The 20,243-nt window shown below is 41.7% G+C and overlaps 1 protein-coding gene across 11 annotated transcripts in view; it reads left to right on the top strand.

Annotated features, from left to right (window-relative positions):
* The window catches only part of AMBRA1 (autophagy and beclin 1 regulator 1), a 179,506-nt gene that overhangs the window by 35,756 nt on the left and 123,507 nt on the right, over positions 1 to 20,243 (top strand). For 6 of the 11 annotated variants that reach the window (XM_047072308.1, XM_047072303.1, XM_047072307.1 and 3 more), the window contains one exon: positions 431 to 1,884. In XM_047072308.1, coding sequence (XP_046928264.1) covers positions 431 to 1,884 — 1,454 coding nt within the window. The remainder of the gene's footprint in view (positions 1 to 430; positions 1,885 to 20,243) is intronic. The other 5 variants (XM_047072313.1, XM_047072311.1, XM_047072310.1 and 2 more) reach the window with 2 other exon arrangements.

The raw sequence follows: 20,243 nt of genomic DNA, 5'->3' as shown, positions 1-20,243 counted from the left end.
CTAGTTTCAGACTGTGTGCTCAGAGTTATAGCCATAATCTTGACAGGGGAGTCAGTTCTGAAACCCCCAGGTGATTGCCTCATTAGAGTCACCAGGCTGTGTTGGATAGCTTGTCATTCATGTGCCTTGGGCTGGTTGACATTTTCTTCCCCTCATTGCTTCCATCATAGAGATGCATTTTGTAATAGAATTGGCTTGCCAGCTGTACTCATTCAGAAATGTTGCTAATCGGAAATGAATAATGTGACACCATATGATGATTCTGAATCTGAAGCCAGTTAGTCCTCAGTGCTTCCGAGGTAGAGTTGTTGTCTATCCATGAAGGTTGTTTTTTGCGGATGGTTATCAACAATTAATCTTTCTTAATTTACCTGGAGGTTCTACCTAACCGCCTTGCTCTACCCCTGCCCCGCCTTGCTCCACATCGCAGGGTGATGACGAACCAGAGATCCCCATAGACGGAACAGAGTTATCCCACTACCGTCAGCGTGCCCTGCTGCAATCACAGCCAGTTCGCCGGACGCCTCTCCTCCACAATTTCCTGCACATGCTGTCCTCCCGCTCCTCTGGCATCCAGGTGGGAGAGCAAAGCACAGTGCAAGAGTCTGCTACCCCCTCACCCCCACCGCCTCCCCCTCAGCCCTCCACGGAGCGCCCCAGGACTTCCGCTTACATCAGGCTCCGACAGCGGGTCAGTTACCCCACAGCTGAGTGCTGCCAGCACCTTGGGATCCTGTGCCTTTGCAGCCGCTGCTCTGGCACTCGAGTTCCTTCCCTCTTGCCACACCAGGACAGTGTTCCCCCTGCTTCTGCCAGGGCTACTACCCCTTCCTTTTCTTTTGTACAGACCGAGCCCTTCCATCCCCCGGAGCAGGCCTCGTCAACGCAGCAGGACCAGGGCCTCCTGAACCGGCCGTCTGCCTTCAGTACAGTCCAGAGCAGCACTGCCGGCAACACGCTCCGCAACCTCAGTCTGGGTCCCACCCGTCGCTCTTTGGGAGGCCCTTTGTCCAGCCACCCCTCTAGGTATCACCGAGAAATAGCTCCCGGGCTGACAGGGTCCGAGTGGACCCGGACAGTGCTCAGTCTGAACTCCCGCTCTGAGGCAGAATCCATGCCTCCGCCCAGGACCAGTGCCTCTTCGGTGAGTTTGCTGTCTGTGCTGAGACAGCAAGAAGGTGGCTCTCAGGCGTCTGTGTACACTTCAGCCACAGAAGGGAGGGGTTTTCCAGCTTCAGGGTTGGCAGCTGAGTCAGATGGAGGAAATGGCTCCAGCCAAAACAACTCAGGCAGCATTCGCCATGAGCTTCAATGTGACCTGAGACGCTTCTTTCTGGAGTATGACCGGCTTCAGGAGCTGGACCACAGCCTGAGCGGGGAAGCCCCCCAGACCCAACAGGCCCAGGAAATGCTCAATAACAACATTGAGTCCGAGAGGCCAGGCCCCTCCCACCAGCCCACCCCACACAGCAGCGAGAACAACTCCAACCTGTCTCGTGGCCACCTGAACCGTTGCCGCGCCTGCCACAATCTCCTGACCTTCAACAACGACACCCTGCGCTGGGAAAGAACCACACCCAACTACTCCTCTAGCGAGGCCAGCTCCTCCTGGCAGGTCCCCAGCACCTTCGAGGGCATGCCGTCAAGTGGCAGCCAGTTGCCACCCCTTGAGCGGACTGAGGGCCAAACGCCCAGCTCCAGCAGGCTGGAGTTGAGCAGCTCTGCTAGTCCGCAGGAGGAGAGGACTGTGGGGGTGGCCTTCAACCAGGAGACGGGCCACTGGGAAAGAATTTACACCCAGTCCAGCAGATCTGGAACTGTAACACAGGAGGCCTTACATCAGGATATGCCTGAGGAGAGCTCCGAGGAAGATTCACTCAGGAGGTAAGCAGGTGCTTTCTTGTCTTCTCCTGTATCCCTTACTTTTCTCCTTCTGTCTCTTCCTTCAGTCCTGTAGATGTTGTGGCTGGATCTGGAGTGTCTGGGACCCATACATCTGGTTCTGGTCTCCCTAAGGTCCATTGCATCTTCCTGGAAAACTTGCTCTGGTGGCAGAGATAGGATGGGGCCTAGCAGTCTAAGTCACTTGGCTCTGCTAAGTTCATGAGACCTTTAGCCTAAAGGAGAGTGCAGATCAGGTTAGGGATGTAAATGGAGGTGGAGCCGTTGACTTCCTCTGCCCTGTTCTTTGACCTTCTTGGAGGATTGTATGTGCAGCGCTGGTTATTGTGGAAAAAGAAAATGGTCCACAGTGCTTAGGAATAGGTAGTAAGAGAGAACCTGCTTGGTACAGATTAGTGTATTGGCTTTTTTTCAGTTGTGTCTCTTTGGACAACTGTGTTCACCTTCTGGAGCATTGCAACTTGACAAAGGAAAAAGAAAATAATACGTGTATATATGTGTTGAGGAAAGTCTGCTTTAGAGATACATATTTTTTGGATAGCAAGTTAGTTGCTTAATTAAGATTCTTTGAGGAGATCTTCCAGATGGACATTCACCTCAAGGTGGGGAAGAAGAATAATTCACGGAAGGAAGGCCTCTCCATACTCAGATCGGCATCCCAGGCAACTCTTCCATGGAAGAAACAGAGTGGGTGTAGTTACCCGCCCACCACATGTTCCATGTATGGCTATGTGAGCATCTATCTTGATTTATTAGGGACTTCTTTCTGTAATTCTGTAAAGGTCACATCTAGCGTAATCACCAACTCCCAGAATATGCCTGTTGGATCCAAACAGCATATTGCTTTGCATTACATCCTCTGTTGAAGCAACTGAAATTTCTGACATAAGCTTCTAACAAGGGTGGGAATATGGATTGTGCACATAATGTACTTGTTATTTTGGGAGAATGCTTTAGAGAGTTACCCAGTTAATAAGTATTTGTTGAATGGTTACAATTTTTCCAGCACTGTGCCAGGCACTGTAGGGAATACAAAAGAAGTATAATACCTGGTCTTTACCCACTGGGGGTATTAATTATAGAGGCAAGACTTATTTACATACAATTATATAAAAAATGTAGATGACCCAAATGCTTCATTGTGTGGTACTCAGATTAAATGCAGTCTCATTTCAGAGAAAGGGAAGTACCATCAAAGAAGGCTGTACAAAACCAAGCCTTGAAAGATGACTAGGATTTGGAAAGGGAAAGACCTTTTTACTTTAGGGGACCAGCAGATTATAAGGCAGGAAAGAGCATGTTGAATGCCAGATAGTAGGTGGTTACTAGGGGGTAGTTGCTAAGGGGAAGATAGGGACACTTGGTTGGATATGAAAGATAGACTAATAGAGGTTGTTACTATGCTTAAATAATTGACACCAGTTCTGAGTTAACATCTCCTAAATTCCCAGCTTTGGAATATTTTGCCTTGCTCAGAGGAGCCTGAGACTGTTACTCCTCTTTGTCAAGAGAGGTGGGAAGGGAGCAAGCACAGTGCCTGACGTAGAGCAGGCATACAAAAAGTTTGTGAAAGGTAGCTGTAAAAGGACTGTCTTCAGTTACTGCTCTAAAAGTAACTGAAGTTACTACAAGTGCTTGTCTCCACAGTACCAGTGGGCCTCTGGTCATCCTTGTCCATTCAATTGTAGCAGTGCCTTTTCATGTGTTATTGTTCGGAGAAATACCTGAGTGGTTTAAAATAAACTCTACTGTTTGATAATAGAGACACCAATTACTGAGGGTCACTGTATATTAGGTACTGTGTCTGGTGCTGTGTCTTTGTATTAACTCTAATTTCCACCATAACTCTGTGCAAGGCAGGTGTTAAATTTCTCATCTTACAGCTGAGATAAGTAAGGCTCAGAGAAGTCAAGTTTCTTGTTAAAGATCTATGAGTAGTTTGCTGAGTGGGGATTTGCATTCTGGTGTGTGTGACTAAAGATTTTTCTAAACTGTCGTCCGTGGTATGTTCCTTACTGTGATACCTCATTTTTAGGTGGACCATTTTTCTTTTCCTTTAACTTTTTATTATGATAATCTTCAAACATATAAAAATGAAAAGTATAATAAATTTCATATGCATATCACCTGACTTTAAAAATTATCAACACTTGGCCAGCTTTCATTCATTTATATGCCCTCTTTGTATAAGTGCATCTGAAAATAATATGTTTCTCTAGAGAAATGGCATCCAATAAAACTCTCTACAGTGATGGAAGCGTTTTGTATCTGTGCTGTCCAGTGTGGTAGGCACTAGTTACATATGGCTAGTGTGAGCTGAGGAACTATGTTTAAATTTTTAAATTTTAGTCAAATGTAAATAGTCACATGTGACTAAAATGTTAATAACTTCTTGATAAAGTAGACCATTTAAAACCCAGAATCTATGTGTTTTAAATTAAAAAATTCAAACATTTAAAATTGTATGTTGTAGGGGCACCTGGGTGGCTCAGTCAGTTAAGCGTCCGACTTCAGCTCAGGTCATGATCTCGCGGTCCGCGAGTTCGAGCCCTGCCACGGGCTCTGGGCTGATGGCTCAGAGCCTGGAGCCTGCTTCCGATTCTGTGTCTCCCTCTCTCTCTGCCCCTTCCCTGTTCATGCTCTGTCTCTCTCTGTCTCAAAAATAAATAAACGTTAAAAAAAAAATAAAAAAAAATAAAATAAAATAAAATTGTATGTTGTAGTAAATGAAATCCCTTGTCATCTTGCTGTGAACAATTGTGCATGTATATTTTTTCTTTTAAAATATGCAAATAATGCATGGTTTTATTGTAAAATACAGTAGTTACGTTATTTATGGAGTCGCTTAAGATGAGCCAGGATGAAATGCACTGTGAAGGCTGACAGCCTGCTCAAAAGTGAGGTACATTTGTAGAATGTTCCAAGTGCACACCCTTTACAGAAGGGGCATCACTTCCTCGTGATTTGAGTGGCTGCCTTGTAGTGTAAATTACTAATACATACAGGTGCTAATTAGCCCCTTCTGCCACCTTCAAAAGGAACCGGATGTTCTCTAGCTGATGAGCCAGCCCTTGCTTTTATTTCCCCAGCAGGTGTCACTGTTGGGCTGTTGCTGCTGCTCGGCTAGGCTGGCTGGCAAGAAAGGTGTCCTTGTTGTGTGCCTAGACTACTTGAAGGGAGAGGGTTTATTCATTTGACTTTGTAGTGGGAGATAGACTAAAGAGGCATATTTTGATCCTCGGTGCTGCTGATTTAATTCATAGTGTTTGCAAATAGCGAGAATATTAAGCACAAGAGTATATTTCAGTATAGCTGTATGTTGCTGAGCTGTATTAACCAGTTCATGGTTTGTCTCTTTTTGCCCGTGGGCAGTAGAAGGCAAGCTGTCTGTGTAGTCCTGACTCCAGCATACAACTTGTAACTTGAGTGGCAGTCCCTTTCCTCACCACCAGAAACTTTTTGGGTCTCATAGCCCAGAATCTAGCAGATCAGGGTTTTGTGGCTCCCTGCAGCTTACAGCAGGAGTCCCTATGAGTTTGAAAGGCTGGTATTAGGAAAAAGAGAAAAGTATTTACATGGCATCTTAAAACTGGAGAAACCCTAGAGTTTATTTTTGTTGTTTTGTCCAGATTTTTTTTTGTTGTTTTGTTTTTAATGAGAAAACTTAGATGCAGAGAGGGGAAATGACTTTTTAAGAGGTGCTTATTGCAAAGGTAGATTCAAACCCCTAGGTCCTAAAGAGGGCACTCTTTCCTCCTCTTGAAATTAGTGATTTCACATCAGTTTTCTCCATCAGAACCTCTGTTGCTCATGTAGATCATTGCCTGGGGGTGGGGGTGGGGGCTCTTCAGTCAACTCTCTGTAAGAAATTGGAGGTCTGATAGATCATTTGTAATTATTACCTCCAGGTAGAAATGTAATCAACACAGTATTTCTCGGGATACATGAGAAACAGTGTTTTAGTTATTTGTCATAGAACTGCATTGATTAGTTTGTGGGTTGTTTTTTTTTTTTAATGTTTGTTTATTTTGAGAGAGAGAACAGGAGCTTACGTACGCGGGAGAAGGGGCGAGAGAGAGAGAGAGAGAGAGAGAGAGAGAGAGAGAATGAGAATGAGAGAGAATGAGAGAGAATGAAAGAGCATGAATGAATCCCAAGCAGGCTCTGCCCTGCCATCACAGAACCCATCCAGGGGCTCAACCTCACAAACCTTGAGATCATGACCTGAGCCGAAATCAAGAGTTGGATGCTTAACTGACTGAGCCACCCAGGTACCCTTGATTAGTTTTTTTTTGAAGTCATCCCAGTTAAGGAAGCACTGTAAAAATTCCAACGAATGATGGGGGCTCCTGGGTGGCTCAGTTGGTTAAGTGCCCAACTCTTGGTTTCAGCTCAGGTCTTAGGGTCATGAGTTCAAGTCCGGTATTGGGCTCTGTGCTGAGTGTGAAGCCTGCTTTAAAAAAAATAATCATCCGAACGAATGGGAGATCAAAATCTGACCTAATCCTCCTCAACTGAATTATTTCTGCATTCTTTATCCTGATAGGTGACAAGGCCTTTCGTCTGAAGTATTTAATAAGATTGAGTGTATTCTGAGAACTGATGTCTTTTGATCTGCACTTTTCCCTTATCAAAGAAGATTGGGGAAATTTGCCCAGAACATTGAAGGTTAGAGTTAGAAGCCCTCATTTGATTTCTCGGGTATTTTTAGACTTTTGTGAAGGAATTGCTTTGGAATTTGGTGAGGCTTTATGGGCCACCTAACTTGTGTGATGCCTCAGCTTTAGTCACAAGGGGATTTTCCAGGGAGCTCTCAGCAGAAACATCACTGATGGAAGAAAATAAATGGATATATCTGCAAGGCTAGTCCTGGATCCACAAGAGTGTGACCTAGAAATTAGGAAAATACCAGTTTTTAAAGCTTCATCATAATATAGAGAGAGAGGTCCATCTTTAGTAGCTTTTCTGAGCCATTGACCTTACTGGGACTAGAGAGTTTATATATACATAAGTACATGTATACGTGTATATATATGTATACGTATATATGTACACACGTATATATAAAATTATGTTCAGTTTCTTTGGATGGGAGTACACTCAATTTATTATTCAAAACCTCATACCTCTGTCACTTTTTCCTTTTACTAAAACTTCCCTGAATGCCCCCAAATAATCACTTTATCTTTGTTGCTTGTACGAGATATAGATACTTCCTTGTAATATTGCACCCGTGACAGAAAATGTTTCCCTTTCTGTCATTGAGCTCCCTGAAGTCAGTGATTATGTCTATATTCCTACAGTCCCTAGAATACTACCTGGCACATTGTAGGTTCTCAGTAAATGGTAGTTGAATTCAACAAATGGAATTGAAATTATATCCCCTATGATTCAGTATGAAGTATACGTTTTTTGGCTTTCTTAGTAAAAAAAAAAAAAAAAAAAAAAAAAGACCCATTATTATATTACATCTTGGCTCAATAGTTTCTTGTTGAATAAACGAAGTGGCATTACCTAGAGTTGTACATGGAAGACACCTACAAAAACTTGAGCTCAGGTGACCTAGAACTTGTTCCTCTGATGTTTCATTGTTATGCCTTCTTTCTTTCTTTCTTTCTTTCTTTCTTTCTTTCTTTCTTTCTCTCTCTCTCTCTCTCTCTCTCTCTCTTTCTTTCTTTCTTTCTTTCTGCTTATTTTTGAGGTAGGGGGTAGAGAGAGAAACAGAGAGTGGAAGGGTGGCAGAGAGAAAGGGAGACAGAGGATCCAAAACAGGCTCTGTGCTGACAGAAAGCCCAAAGTGGGGTTCAAACTTGCGAACCGTGAGATCATGACCTGAGCCAAAGTCGGACGCTTAACTGACTGAGCCACCGAGGCGCTCCTTGTCATGCTGTTTCTAACTTGTGTATTTCTTGTCCTGAAGCCTTTGATAAGTCGTATTGCACCTGATCAGCTGTCCTTCATATTGGCTCCCACTGACTCAGGGCCTGCATATTCCTCGAGTGCACCAGCATCATATAGTTTCTCGTTTTTTTGTTTGTTTGTTTTGTTTTTATGTTTTTATTTTAATCACCTGGTGCTCATTACAAGTGTACTCCTTAATCCCCATTACCTATTTGACCCATCTCCAGCTTCCCCCCCCCTCCACCCATAGTTAAGAGTCTGTTTCTTGATTTGTCTGTATTTTCCCCCTTTGCTCATTTGTTTTGTTTCTTCAATTTCATGTAGGAGTGAAATCATATGGTATTTGTCTTTGACTTATTTCACTTAGCATTATACATTCTCGCTTCATCCATGTTGTTGAAATCGGCAAGATTTTATTCTTTTTCATGGCTGAATAATATTCTAATGTATACATACCACATATTCTTTATCCATTCATCCAACATAGGGGTGCATCTGCCCTTTCAAATTAGTATTTTTGTGTTCTTTGGGTAAATAATCAGTACCATGATTGCTGAATTGTAGGGTAGTTCTATTTTTAATTTTTTGAGGACCCTCCATACTGTTTTCCAGAGTGACTGTAGCAGTGTTGCAGGAACAAGTGTTCCTTTTTTTCCACATTCTCACCAGCACCTGTTGTTTTTTGTGTTATTGATTTTAGCCATTTCTGACAGGTATGAGGTGATATCTCATTGTAGTGTTGATTTGCATTTCCCTGATGATGAGCATCTTTTCATGTGCCTGTTAGCCATCTGTATGTCTTCTTTTTTTTTTAAGTTTTTATTTATTTATTTATTTTGATGGGGGGGGAGGGAGATGCAAGCAAGCGGGGGAGGGGCAGAGAGTGGGAAAGAGAATCCCAACCATGCGCCAAGCTGTCATCAAGGAGCCCCACGCAGGGCTCTGCCCCAGAAACTGTGAGATCATGACCTGAGCTGAAACCAGAAGTCAGATGTTCAACTGACTGAGCCATCCAGGCACCCTCATCTGTGTCTTCTTTGGAGAAATATCTGTTTGTGTCTTGTGTCCATTTTTAAATTGGATTATTTGTGAGTGTTGAGTTTTATAATTTTTTTTTAATAGATTTTGGATGCTAACCCTTTATCTGACATGTTGTTTGCAAGTATCTTCTCTTATTTCGTAGGTTGCCTTTTAGTTTTGTAGATTGCTTCCTTCCCTGTGCAGAAGCTTTTTATTTTGATGTAATCTGATAGTTTATTTTTGCTTTTATTTCCTTTGCCTCAGGGGACCTATCTAGAAAAAAGTTGTTCTGGCCCATGTCAGAGAAATTACTGCCTGTGCTCTCTTCTAGAATTTTCATGGTTTCAGGTCTCACATTTAGGTCTTAAATCCATTTTGAATTTATTTATGTGTATTGTGTTAAGAAAGTGATGCAGTTTCATTCTTTTGCATGTAGCTTTCCAGTTTTCCCAATACCATTTGTTGAAGAAGCTATCTTTTTCCCATTGGATATTCTTTCCTGCTTTGTCGAAGGTTAATTGACCATATAATTGTGGGTTTATTTCTGGATTTTCTGTTCTGTTGATCTGTGTGTCTGATTCTGTGCCAGTACCATACTGTTTTGATTACCACATCTTTATACTATAACTTCCAGTCTTGGAATTGTGATGCCTCCAGCTTTGCTTTTTCAGATTGTTTTAGTTGTGTGGGTCTTTTGTGGTTTCATACAAATTTTAAGATTGTTTGTTCTGGTTCTGTGAAAAATGCTGCTGGTATTTTGATAGGGATTCCATTATATGTGTAGACTGCTTTGGGCAGTATAGACATTTTAACAGTATTTGTTTTTCCAATCCATGAGCATGGAATGTCTTTCCATTTCTTTTTGTCATCTTCACTTTCTTTCATCACCGTTTTATAGTTTTCAGAGTATAGGTCTTTCACCTCTTTGGTTAGGTTTATTCCTAGGCATTTTATTATTTTTGGTGCAATTGTAAATGGGATTGTTTTCTTAATTTCCCTTTCTGAAGCTTCATTATTGGTATATAGAAATGTAACAGATTTCTGTACACTGATTTTGTATCTTGTGACTTTACTGAATTCGTTTATCAGTTCTAGCAGTTTTTTGGTGGAGTCTTTTGGGTTTTCTATACATAGTATCATGTTGCCTGCAAATAGTGACAGTTTGCTTTTTCTTTACCTATTTGGATGCCTTTCATTTTTTGTTATCTGATTGCTGTGGCTAGGACTTCCAATACCATGCTGAATAAAAGTGGTGAGAGTGGACATCCCTGTCTTGTTCGTAACCTTAGGGGAAAGGCTCTCAGTTTTTCCCCGTTGAGGATGATTCTAGCTATGGGTTTTTCATATATGGCCTTTATTATGTTGAGGTATGTTCCTTCTAAACCTACTTTGTTGAAGGTTTTTATCATGAATGGATGTTGTACTTTGTCAAATACTTTTTTTCTGCTTCGGTTGAAATGATCGTATGATTCTCCTTCCTGTTTTTGATATGACATATCACATTGATTGATTTGTAAATACTGAGCCGCCATTGCAACCCAGGAGCAAATCCCACTTGCTTGTGAATAATTTTTTTAATGTATTGTTGGATTCAGTTTGCTAGTGTTTTGTTCAAGATTTTTGCTTCTGTGTTCACCAGAGATATTGGTTATACAGCTTCCAGTCGCTACCGTTTTGTTAGTCTTTGGCTTGGCCTCTCGTCGATGCCAGTACCTCTGCCCGTCAGTGTTGTCGTTGTTTCTCCTTAAAGACCACGCAGTCCTGAGGTACCTGGTTGTGGCTCACTTGGAAGAGCATGTGACTCTTGAGCTTGGGGTTGTGAGTTCAAGCTTCATGTTGGTTGTAGAGATTACTAAAACAAAAACAAAAAAACTCTCCACAGTCCCAGTGATAGAATACTTGGTCTTGATAAGCTCCACATAAGATGTGAGTAAGCCAAATGAAATGTGAAGGTTCTGTTTCCCATTGGTGCTTTATGTTTCTTTTGTTTCTGTGGAAGGCTTCCAACTGAATCTGCTTACAGTAGGATGCTTCAAATTTGAGAAAGTGGGTGCACGCTCTCTCTCTTTTTTGGGGTGTCTGAGCATTAAAATTACCAGAATTTTTTAGTTTTGAGATGATTTTAGGTTCTTTTTTTGTGGGGGACAGAATCCATATTAAGAGAGAATTTTGATTTACCTCTAATTACGCCCCTAAAAAATTGGTGGAATGATTGTCTTTGGTGTTCAAGTTACAATAAATCTTTTTTAACTTTTGAATTCTTATTCACAAGTTTGGCATTTGAGGACAAGTAGGTAAGAATCCTCAAGCAAGAGAAATTAATTTGTGATATGATCAAATCATGACTTGTTCTGGGAAAAGAGAGAACCAGGTAGTGAGAAATCAAAAAGGAGACAAAACTGATGGTGGAATAAGAAGCTTAGTTTTTAAATTAAAAAGATATTTAAAAAAATTTTTTTTAATCTTTTTTATTTTTGAGACAGAGAGAGAGACAGAGCTCGAGAGGGGAAGGGCCAGAGAGAGAGGAGACGCAGAATCTGAAGCAGGCTCCAGGCTCTGAGCTGTCAGCACAGAGCCTGATGCGGGGCTTGAACTCATGAACCGCGAGATCATGACCTGAGCCGAAGTCGGACACTTAACTGACTGAGCCACCCAGGCACCCCTAAAAAAATTTTTTTTTAAGTGTTTATTTTTGAGAGAGAGAGACCATGCACAAGCGGTGAAGGGACAGAGAGAGAGAGAGAGAGAGAGAGGGAGGGAGGGAGACACAATCTGAAGCAGGCTCCAGGCTCTGGGCTGCCAGCACAGAGCCCAGCATGGGGCTTGAACTCATGAGCGGTGAGATCATGACCTGAGCTGAAGTCAGACGCTTAACCGACTGAGGCACCCAGGTACCCCAAGAAAGCTTAGTTTTAAGAGAGGTGAAGGGGAAGGTAATTACGCCCAGGCCTTATAGAAGGGAACTGAGGAGTATGGCAAGGGCTGTCACATGCATGAGCAAGGCTCTTAAACCTGGGGCATTGGGCTAGTGAAATAATTACATTGATTGATGGATTCATTCATTCAGTTAACAAATGTTTACTAAGCACCTGCTGTGTACCAGACACTATTTAAGCACCAGCAGTAAATCTCTCCTTGTGATGGGAGAAAGACAATAAATTAGATAAAATAGCTAGCTAGTATGCCAGATGGTGATAAGTTTGATGGAGAAGAATATTTTATTTTTATTTATTTTTTAATTCTTTTTTTTTAATGTTTATTTTTGAGAGAGAGTATACACGTGTGTGCATGCACATAAGTGGGGGAAGGGCAGAGAGAATTCCAAGCAGGCTCCATGCTTTCAGCAGAGAGCCCAATGTGGGGCTCGAATCCACGAACCAGGAGATCATGACCTGAGCTCAAGTTGGGCGGTCAGCCGACTGAGCCACCCAGGCACCCCTGGAGAAGAATATTTTAAAATGTAGGAGGTGCTGGGATGGCAGTTTGCAGTGTTAAATGGGGGATCAAAGGAAGTCTGAGAAGGTGACATTGGAGCAGAGACCTCAAGGAAGTAAGGGAGTAAACTCTATAAACATTAGGGCCAAGGGCATTCTAGCTAGAAGAGAGAAAGGCAAATGCAAAATCCCTGAGAAGCTTGGCTGGAGCACAGCAAAGGATGGTGTGATAGAAGATGAAGTTGGAGAGGTAATGGGGACCGGATTATGCAGGGCCTTCTAAGCCATTTAAGGGATTTCACCTCTTACTCTGAGTGATTTGGAAAGCCATCGGAAGTGGAGTAGCATGATCTCATATTTTTAAAGGATCATTGTGGTTGCTGATTGGGAATAGACTGAAGAGGCTCTGCTAAATAGGGTAAATCAAAGTTAGGTAATATCACACCCTTTTAGAGTAATTTGTGTCTTGAGACTGGTGAAAACCAGAAGGCGGAAGTCAATAATTTATGTCAGAATTAGAAAGGCCTTAAATGTTTGGAGGAAGAGTGGCTAAACAAATAAAGAAGTAAAGCCTCTTTAGCGGGCATCTTATCTGCAACAAAGCCTTGCTATCCACCACCCTGCCCCCTCAAACTGTAATGGCATGTTATTGAAACTGTAAGAAAGGGAGAGCTTCAAAAGGCTATAGTGAGCAAGAGATAATCAGTGGACATTTTGAGGTCTGTTTTTTCTGCTTATAAAACAAATTCATTTGTGAAAATTAAAACATTACAGAAATGTCTGATAAAGAATGTCCTCTGCGGTGCTAATCAGTTAACAATTTATGTGTTAACTCCAGAGTTGTTTTCTGTGAAAACCAAAACCCATTTTTTCTTTTTCTTTTAATTCTTTTAAATGTTTTTGTTCATTTTTGAGAGACAGAGAGATACAGAGGGCTAATGAGGGAGGGACAGAGAGAGAGAGAGAGAGAGAGAGAGAGACAGAATCTGAAGCAGGCTCCAGGCTCTGAGCTGTCAGCACAGAGCCCGACGCGGGGCTTGAACCCACAAACCACGAGATCATGACCTGAGCCGAAATCAGATGCATAACTGACTGAGCCACCCAGGTGCCCCCATTTTTCTTTATTTGTAAAAATGGGGTTATACTAAATCTACTGTTCTGCCACTTAACATATTTCATTTAATACGTCGTGGACGTTTCCCCATGTTGGTGTATATAGATCTCTTGCATTCTTTTTGGCTGTGGCATAGTAATCCAGCACTACAGTTAATTTAACCAGTGCCCTATTGTAGAATCTGGATTGTTTCTGGTTTTTGCTTTCACAGACAGTGCTGCATCATCTTTGTGTACTTGTGCGGGTGTTTCTAGAGGAGGATGAATTTTTAGAAGTACAATTGCTGGGGACAAAAAGTATGAACATTGTTAACGGTAAAAGAAAATTAATTGTATGGTATTCATTGTTACTAACTTAAGATATTTCTGTTTCCTATTTTATTTTAGTGAATATAATTTCATAGATTGGGACCCCCAATCCTGGTTTGCTGTTTTGTTTTTGTTTCTGCTCCCAAAAGGTTGTTAAGTTTCTCAGTAGTAAATTCTCCTACCACTGGGTATTCAGGAACCTTTTCCTCAAGGTTGGAAAGGACTTTTGTTTTATTAATTCTAAATATCTGCAACCTGGACGTGTTCATATACTTTTCTTCTCCAGCAGTCTTGTATGAGGGAGACAGAACCTTGGTTCCATCTTTGACATTCGCTTACTGGCTTTTGGCCATCTAGTCTTTTGGGTCTTGTTAAGTAATTGGGAGAAACCAGGCATCTCTTGCCCTATCATAAGGCAATAACATCTAGGTATTTGACTTATTTGTCTTCAGGGGTAATTAGAAAGCCCATTTCTTTCTTTGGCAACATGAAGATGAGGATAGGGTGGAAGAGGTATCAGTGTTAATTTTTTTAACCTTCGCTGCTCACCTGCCCAACTAGGTCACTCTATATTTGAGCCTCTTTGAATTCTGAGCATGATCACTGGTTATATCTTCTATATCAAGGGTTGGCAAACTTTTTCTGTGAAGGGCAAGATAGTAAATATTTTAGGCTTTGTAGGCCATACGGTCTGTGTTGCAAACATTGAACTCTGCCATTGTAGCTTGAAAGCAGCCAGAGACAACATGCAAGTGAATGAGTGTGGCTCTGTTCCAATAAAATTTTATTTTTGGACACAAATGCAATTTTCATATAATTTTCACGTGTCACGAAATAGTCTTCTTTTGATGTTTTTCAGCTACTTAAAAATATAAATACCGTTTTTAGCTCATGGGCTGTATAAAAACAGGCAGGCAGCCAGATTTGGCTGACAGGCCGTGGTTTACCAGTCCCTGCTTTAAGTAAACGTGATTTGGAAGAGAGTCAGGTGCCATAGTAATAGAAGGCATTCTGATAACGAAGGCCCTAAAGAGGCAGGTAGGGGGCTTCTGCACTGGTGTTCTCTCCCTTCTCGTCTCACTTCTCACTTCTCTCTGCTTTGTGCTAGATGTCCTAAGTATTGGCTCTTGGTAAGATTCTTTGACGGTTAAGAGCTGGCATAAGTGCATAAAGAGTTTCTAGTTTCCTCTCCTATCTGCCCTGAAGCAAGGTTTTCCAACCCTGCTCTTTATCTGTCTCGGGGATTGTTTGCACGTGAGAAGGTTTGCCCTGGTGTGGGGGGCAGGGTGTGGGCCTCTAGGCCCTCCAGGCAGTATGCTTGACTGGCAGCCCTTCTCCCACTGCTCCCGTCAAATTAGCACCTGTTAAGACTGATCTAAATTATTCCCCATCGGCCCTCTCTCTGGGGCTGAATGGTGTAGAGCTGGCTGTGTGCTTTGTGTACATACTGAGAACTTGAAAAGGTGTAATCGGTTCTGTCAGCTCAGAGTGTTGGAGTGTTACAGGGACTACAGTGGGATCTACGTGTGTGCTGCAGATACACTAGTAACAATTTCCCATGTACTCACTCTTCCCCCTGCAGATCCCCTTCTCTACTGTATCTGTTCATAGTAGCGCTCCAATGGGCGCATTGGAGGTTTTGCCAAGACAATAACACCAGGTGTTTGGGGGGTCTGTTTGCATAATGCATTTTGCTTTACTCAGACCCAGCTCTTGAGAGCCATGTAGGTAGCTTCTCCTCCTCCTCCTCCTCCTCCTCTTGGATTTCTTCTATGTTTACGGGGAAGGGAGGATCCAGTACGTGTTACTTCTTTTGGGAGCATTTCTGACAATGTGTTCATGTGAGCAGATTTGGCTTTAGTTGGCTGGCCTGTAATATTGACCCAGAGATTACAAAATAACTTTCAGGTATGTTTGTTTGACCTTTATAGTGTTTAAAAAAAATTTCAGTTTTTTCCACATAAGTCCACATTTCTGGATTCTATTGAAAAAAAAACAAAACAAAACAGAAGATCTGGTTTGTATTCCTACATAATAACTATCAGTGGGAGTTGTGTAGTTATTGCCTGTTTAGTCAAGGCATGGAACTTCATTTGTGCCTTAGTCTACACTGGGCTGTTTCTTTTCTTTTTTTAATATAATTTATTGTCAAATTGGTTTTCATACAATACCCAGTGCTCATCCTAACAAGTGCCCTCCTCAATGCCCATCACCCTTTTTAATGTTTATTTATTTTAAGAGAGAGAGAGAGAGAGAGAGAACGCTTGCGGACAGAGTGTGAGTTTGGGGGGGGTGCAGAGAGAGAGGGAGACACAGGATCTGAAGCAGGCTTCAGGCTGTAGGCTCTGAGCTGTCAGAGGGGGGCTCGAACTCATGGACCACGAGATCATGACCTGAGCTGCAGTCGGACGCTTAACCAACTGAGCTACCCAGGCACCCCCGCACTGGGCTGTTTCTTAACTTAATTTCAATTTTGTGTTGATTACCACTGCATTAGCTCAAGCAGATTGTGTTGATGATTTTGTGTAGGCAAGTGTGTTTTTGTTGTTTTTTAAAGTAGGCTCCGTGCCGAAATTGGGGCTGATGATTCTACCAACTGAACCAGCCAGGTGCCCCTGTAGCCAGTTGTTTTCTGAGTGCCCTACCACTCAGCTCCACCAGGGAGAGGCACTGGGCATTGCACTATCCTCTCCTCTATCCACCCAGTTGCCTAATTCACCCACAGGGGTCCCCTGCTGGCTTTGGGTTGACATGCTGACAGCCCCCTCACCTGAGAAGCTGCCTGACTTTTTAATAGCAACAATTAATAAACTCCTCCTCTGTTTCCACGAGGGAAAGTGGGGGTGCCAAGCTTATTTGCTGGTCGGGTCACACTTTAATGAGCAGCTTTCTGTTATGTCAGGTTATGCAGTATGAAATCAACCTTCCTTTGATGACGGACTATGTGAAATCTTGGAGAATGGCTGCACTCTCCCTGTGAGCAGAGGACTTCGGGTAGAGGAGTGGGTTCAAGCAAAAAGGCTGCTTGGATGCCACCTGCCAGGAAATTAAAATCAAGTTAGAACAGGAGTAGAAAATTGTGATCATAAAGGAATCAAAGGCTGAAAGCATGACCTTGTCATAAAAAGAGAATTGCAGTTTGTTAACATTGTGCCCTTTTCCTTTGCTGCATCACACGGTACAAGTGGGAATCTTTTTACCTCTTTTACTCTTTCCCTCCCCTACACATTCCTATACATTTCTGTTTGTTTCTTCCCACTGTCTCCTTGAATCACTTCACTTCAGCAAGGTGGCTTTTATCCTTTATTCTGGTGGCAAATGGGACCTTCCCCCCTTTTTTGGTCTTTCTTATTGTGATTAAAAAAAATACATCAATTTACCCTCTTAATTTTTTTTCAAGAGAATATTAAATCATTTATTGATTACACAGGATAATGGATGATACACAAGCTTTAATCCCATCTTTATTTTTATCTTTTATTCATAAATTTTAAATTTATGAATACCATAATTCAATTTACATATATTGCATAGGACGTGCCAACAATCATATTAATAACCAAATAAACTCCAGGACTTTGCTTGGGTGACCCTTTTAATGGTGAATTCCAGGTCACAACACATTAACTGTCAGTTCAACCACACCAATGTTTGTGGAGACAATGGCTTCTGTGCCCAGCAGGTTGCAAATAAATTTCAAATGGAACCTGGCATCACCCTACCCTCTTTTTTAAATGTACAGTATGTTTAAGTGTTTACATATAGTTGGACAGCAGATCCCTAGAATTTTTCTTCTTGCATGAGTGGAACACTGTACTCCTGGAACAATTCTTCATTCTCCCTATCCCCCCCATCTCTGGCAACTATCATTTTGTTTTCTTTTTCTATGAGTTTGATTACTTTAGATACCTCATTTAGGAGGAGTCATGTAATATTTGTCTTTTTGTAACTGGCTTATTTCACTTAGTATAATGTCCTTAAGGATCATCCATGTTATAGCATATGACAGGAGTTCCTTCCTTTTTTTTTTTTTTTTTTAATAATTGTTTATTTTTGAGAGAGAGGGAGAGAACATGAGTGGAGGAGGGACAGAGGGGGGGGGGGGTCAGAGGAGCCGAAGCAGGCTCTGCGCTGACAGCAGAGAGCCCCATGCAGGGCTCGAACTCACAAACAATGAGATCATGACCTGAGTTGAAGACGGACACTCAATTGACAACCACCCAGGCATCCTGAATTTCCTTCTTTTTAAAGGGTGAATAAAATATTATGTGTCTATGTATGTATGTATACACATTTTTTTAATCCATTCATCTGTTGATGGAAATTTAGGTTGCTTCCATGTCTTATCTATTGTGAATAATTCTGCAGTAAACATGGGAGGGCAAATATCTCTTTCAGATCTTGTTTTCAGTTCTTTTGGATATACACTCAGAAGTAAGATTGCTTGGGGCACCTGGCTGACTCAGTTGGTTAAGGGTCTGACTCTTGATATCCGCTCAGATATGATTTTGTAGTTTGTGAGTTTGAGCCTTGCATTCAGTTCTGCACTGACAGTGTGGAGCCTGCTTGGGATTCTCTCTCCCTTGCCCCTCTCCTGCCATCTCTTGCACCGTTTTTCTCTCAGAATAAATAAATTAAATAAACTTACAAAAAAAAAAGAAGAAGAAGTAGGGGTGCCTGGGTGGCTCAGTTAGTTAAGCATCCTCCTTCAGCTCAGGTCATGATCTCACAGTTCGTGGGTTCAAGCCCCGCGTCGGGCTCTGTGCTGACAGCTCAGAGTCTGGAGCCTGTTTCAGATTCTGTGTCTCCCTCTCTCTGACCCTCCCCCATTCATGCTTTGTCTCTCTCTGTCTCAAAAGTAAATAAACGTTAAAAAAAAAAATTTAAAAAGGGTTCCATGGTTGGAGGGGCACCTGGGTGGCTCAGTCAGTTAAGCATCCTCCTTCAGCTCGGGTCATGATCTCACAGTTCGTGGGTTCGAGCTCCATGTCAGGCTCTGTGCTGACAGCTCAGAGTCTGGAGCCTGCTTCAGATTCTGTGTCTTCCTCTCTGTCTCTGCCCGTCTCCTGCTCACGCTGTCTCTTTCTCTCTCAAAAATCAATAAACATAAAAAAAATTTATATTAAAAAAAGGAAGTAAGATTGCTGGATCATATGGTAGTTCTATTTTTTTATTTTTTGAGGAACCTCTATACTGTTTTTCACAGAGGCTGCATCATTTACAATCCCACCAACAATGCGCCAATGTTCCAATTTCTCTATACCCTTACCAACACTGATTTCCTGTTTTTTTTTGTTTTTTGTTTGTTTTGGCAGTGGCCATTCTAATAGGCATGAGGTGGGTATCTCACTGTGGTTTGATTTACATTTCCTGATGATAAGTGTTGTTGATTACCTTTCATATGCTTGTTGGCCATTTGTATGTGTGTCTTCTTTGGGTAAATGTTCAAGTCCTTTGCTCGTTTTTTAATTGGGTTGTTTGACTTTTATTGTTAAATTGTAGGAGTTTTTGTTTTTTTAAGTTTGTTTATTTATTGATTGAAAGAGAGAGAGAGAGCGAGCGAATGAGCGCAAGCGAGGGGCAGAGAGAGAGAGAGAGAGAGAGAGAGAGAGAGAAAATCCCAAGCAGGCTCCTCACTGTCTGCACAGAGCCCTGTGTAGGGCTCAAACTTACAAACCGCGCAATCATGACCTGAGCCAAAATCAAGAATTGGATGCTTAACCGACTAAGCTACCCAGACATCCCTAGGAGTTCCTTATATATTCTGGATATTAACTCTTTATCTGATAAACGGTTTGCAAATATTTTCTTCTATTCTGTCGATTGCCTTTTTACTCTTTTGATTGTTTCCTTTGCTGTGCATGAGTTTTTTAAGTTTGACACAGCCCCATTTGTTTTTGTTTTTTTGACTGTGCTTTTGGTGTAATATCTAAGAAATCATAGCACTTTCTAGTGTCATAAAGCTTTCCCCCTATGTTTTCTTTCCTTTTTTCTTTTTTGTTTGTGTTTCCCTTCTGTGTTTTCTTCTAGAAGTTTTTATAGTTTCAGGTCTTACATTTAGGTTTTTCATTTTTAGTTAATTTTTATATGTGGTATGAGATAAGGGCCTATATTCCTTTTTTTGCATGTGGATAGCCAGTTTTTCCAGTACCATTTGTTGGAGAAACTATCCATTCTCCATTGTCTATGTAGTCTTGACACCTTTGTCAAAGATCATTTGATCACATGTGCAAGCGTTTATATCTGGACTCTCTGTTTTGTTCTGTGTGCCTGCCTTTATACCAGTACCATACTGTTTTGATAATTGTACTTTGTGATATGTTTTGAAACCAGGAAGTGTCAGGTGTTCAGCTTTGTTTTGCTTTCTCAAGATTGTTTTGGCTATTGCACTGTATGTTAACTAACTGGAATTTGAATAAAAACTCTTAAAAAGAAAAGATTGTTTTGACTGTTGGTCCTTTGAGATTCCATATTAATTTTGGGATTTTTTTTTCTCTTTCTGTAAAAAACACCATTGGAATTTTGATAGAGATTGCATTGAGTCTATAAATTGCTTTCGGTTAA

This window comes from Lynx rufus, unplaced genomic scaffold (assembly GCF_022079265.1).
Source record: "Lynx rufus isolate CCGP_SWC_20201006 ecotype Redwood Valley unplaced genomic scaffold, mLynRuf1.p SCAF_9, whole genome shotgun sequence".
In the NCBI taxonomy this organism is placed as follows: domain Eukaryota; kingdom Metazoa; phylum Chordata; class Mammalia; order Carnivora; family Felidae; genus Lynx; species Lynx rufus.
This window is presented reverse-complemented; position numbering and strand designations above follow the sequence as displayed.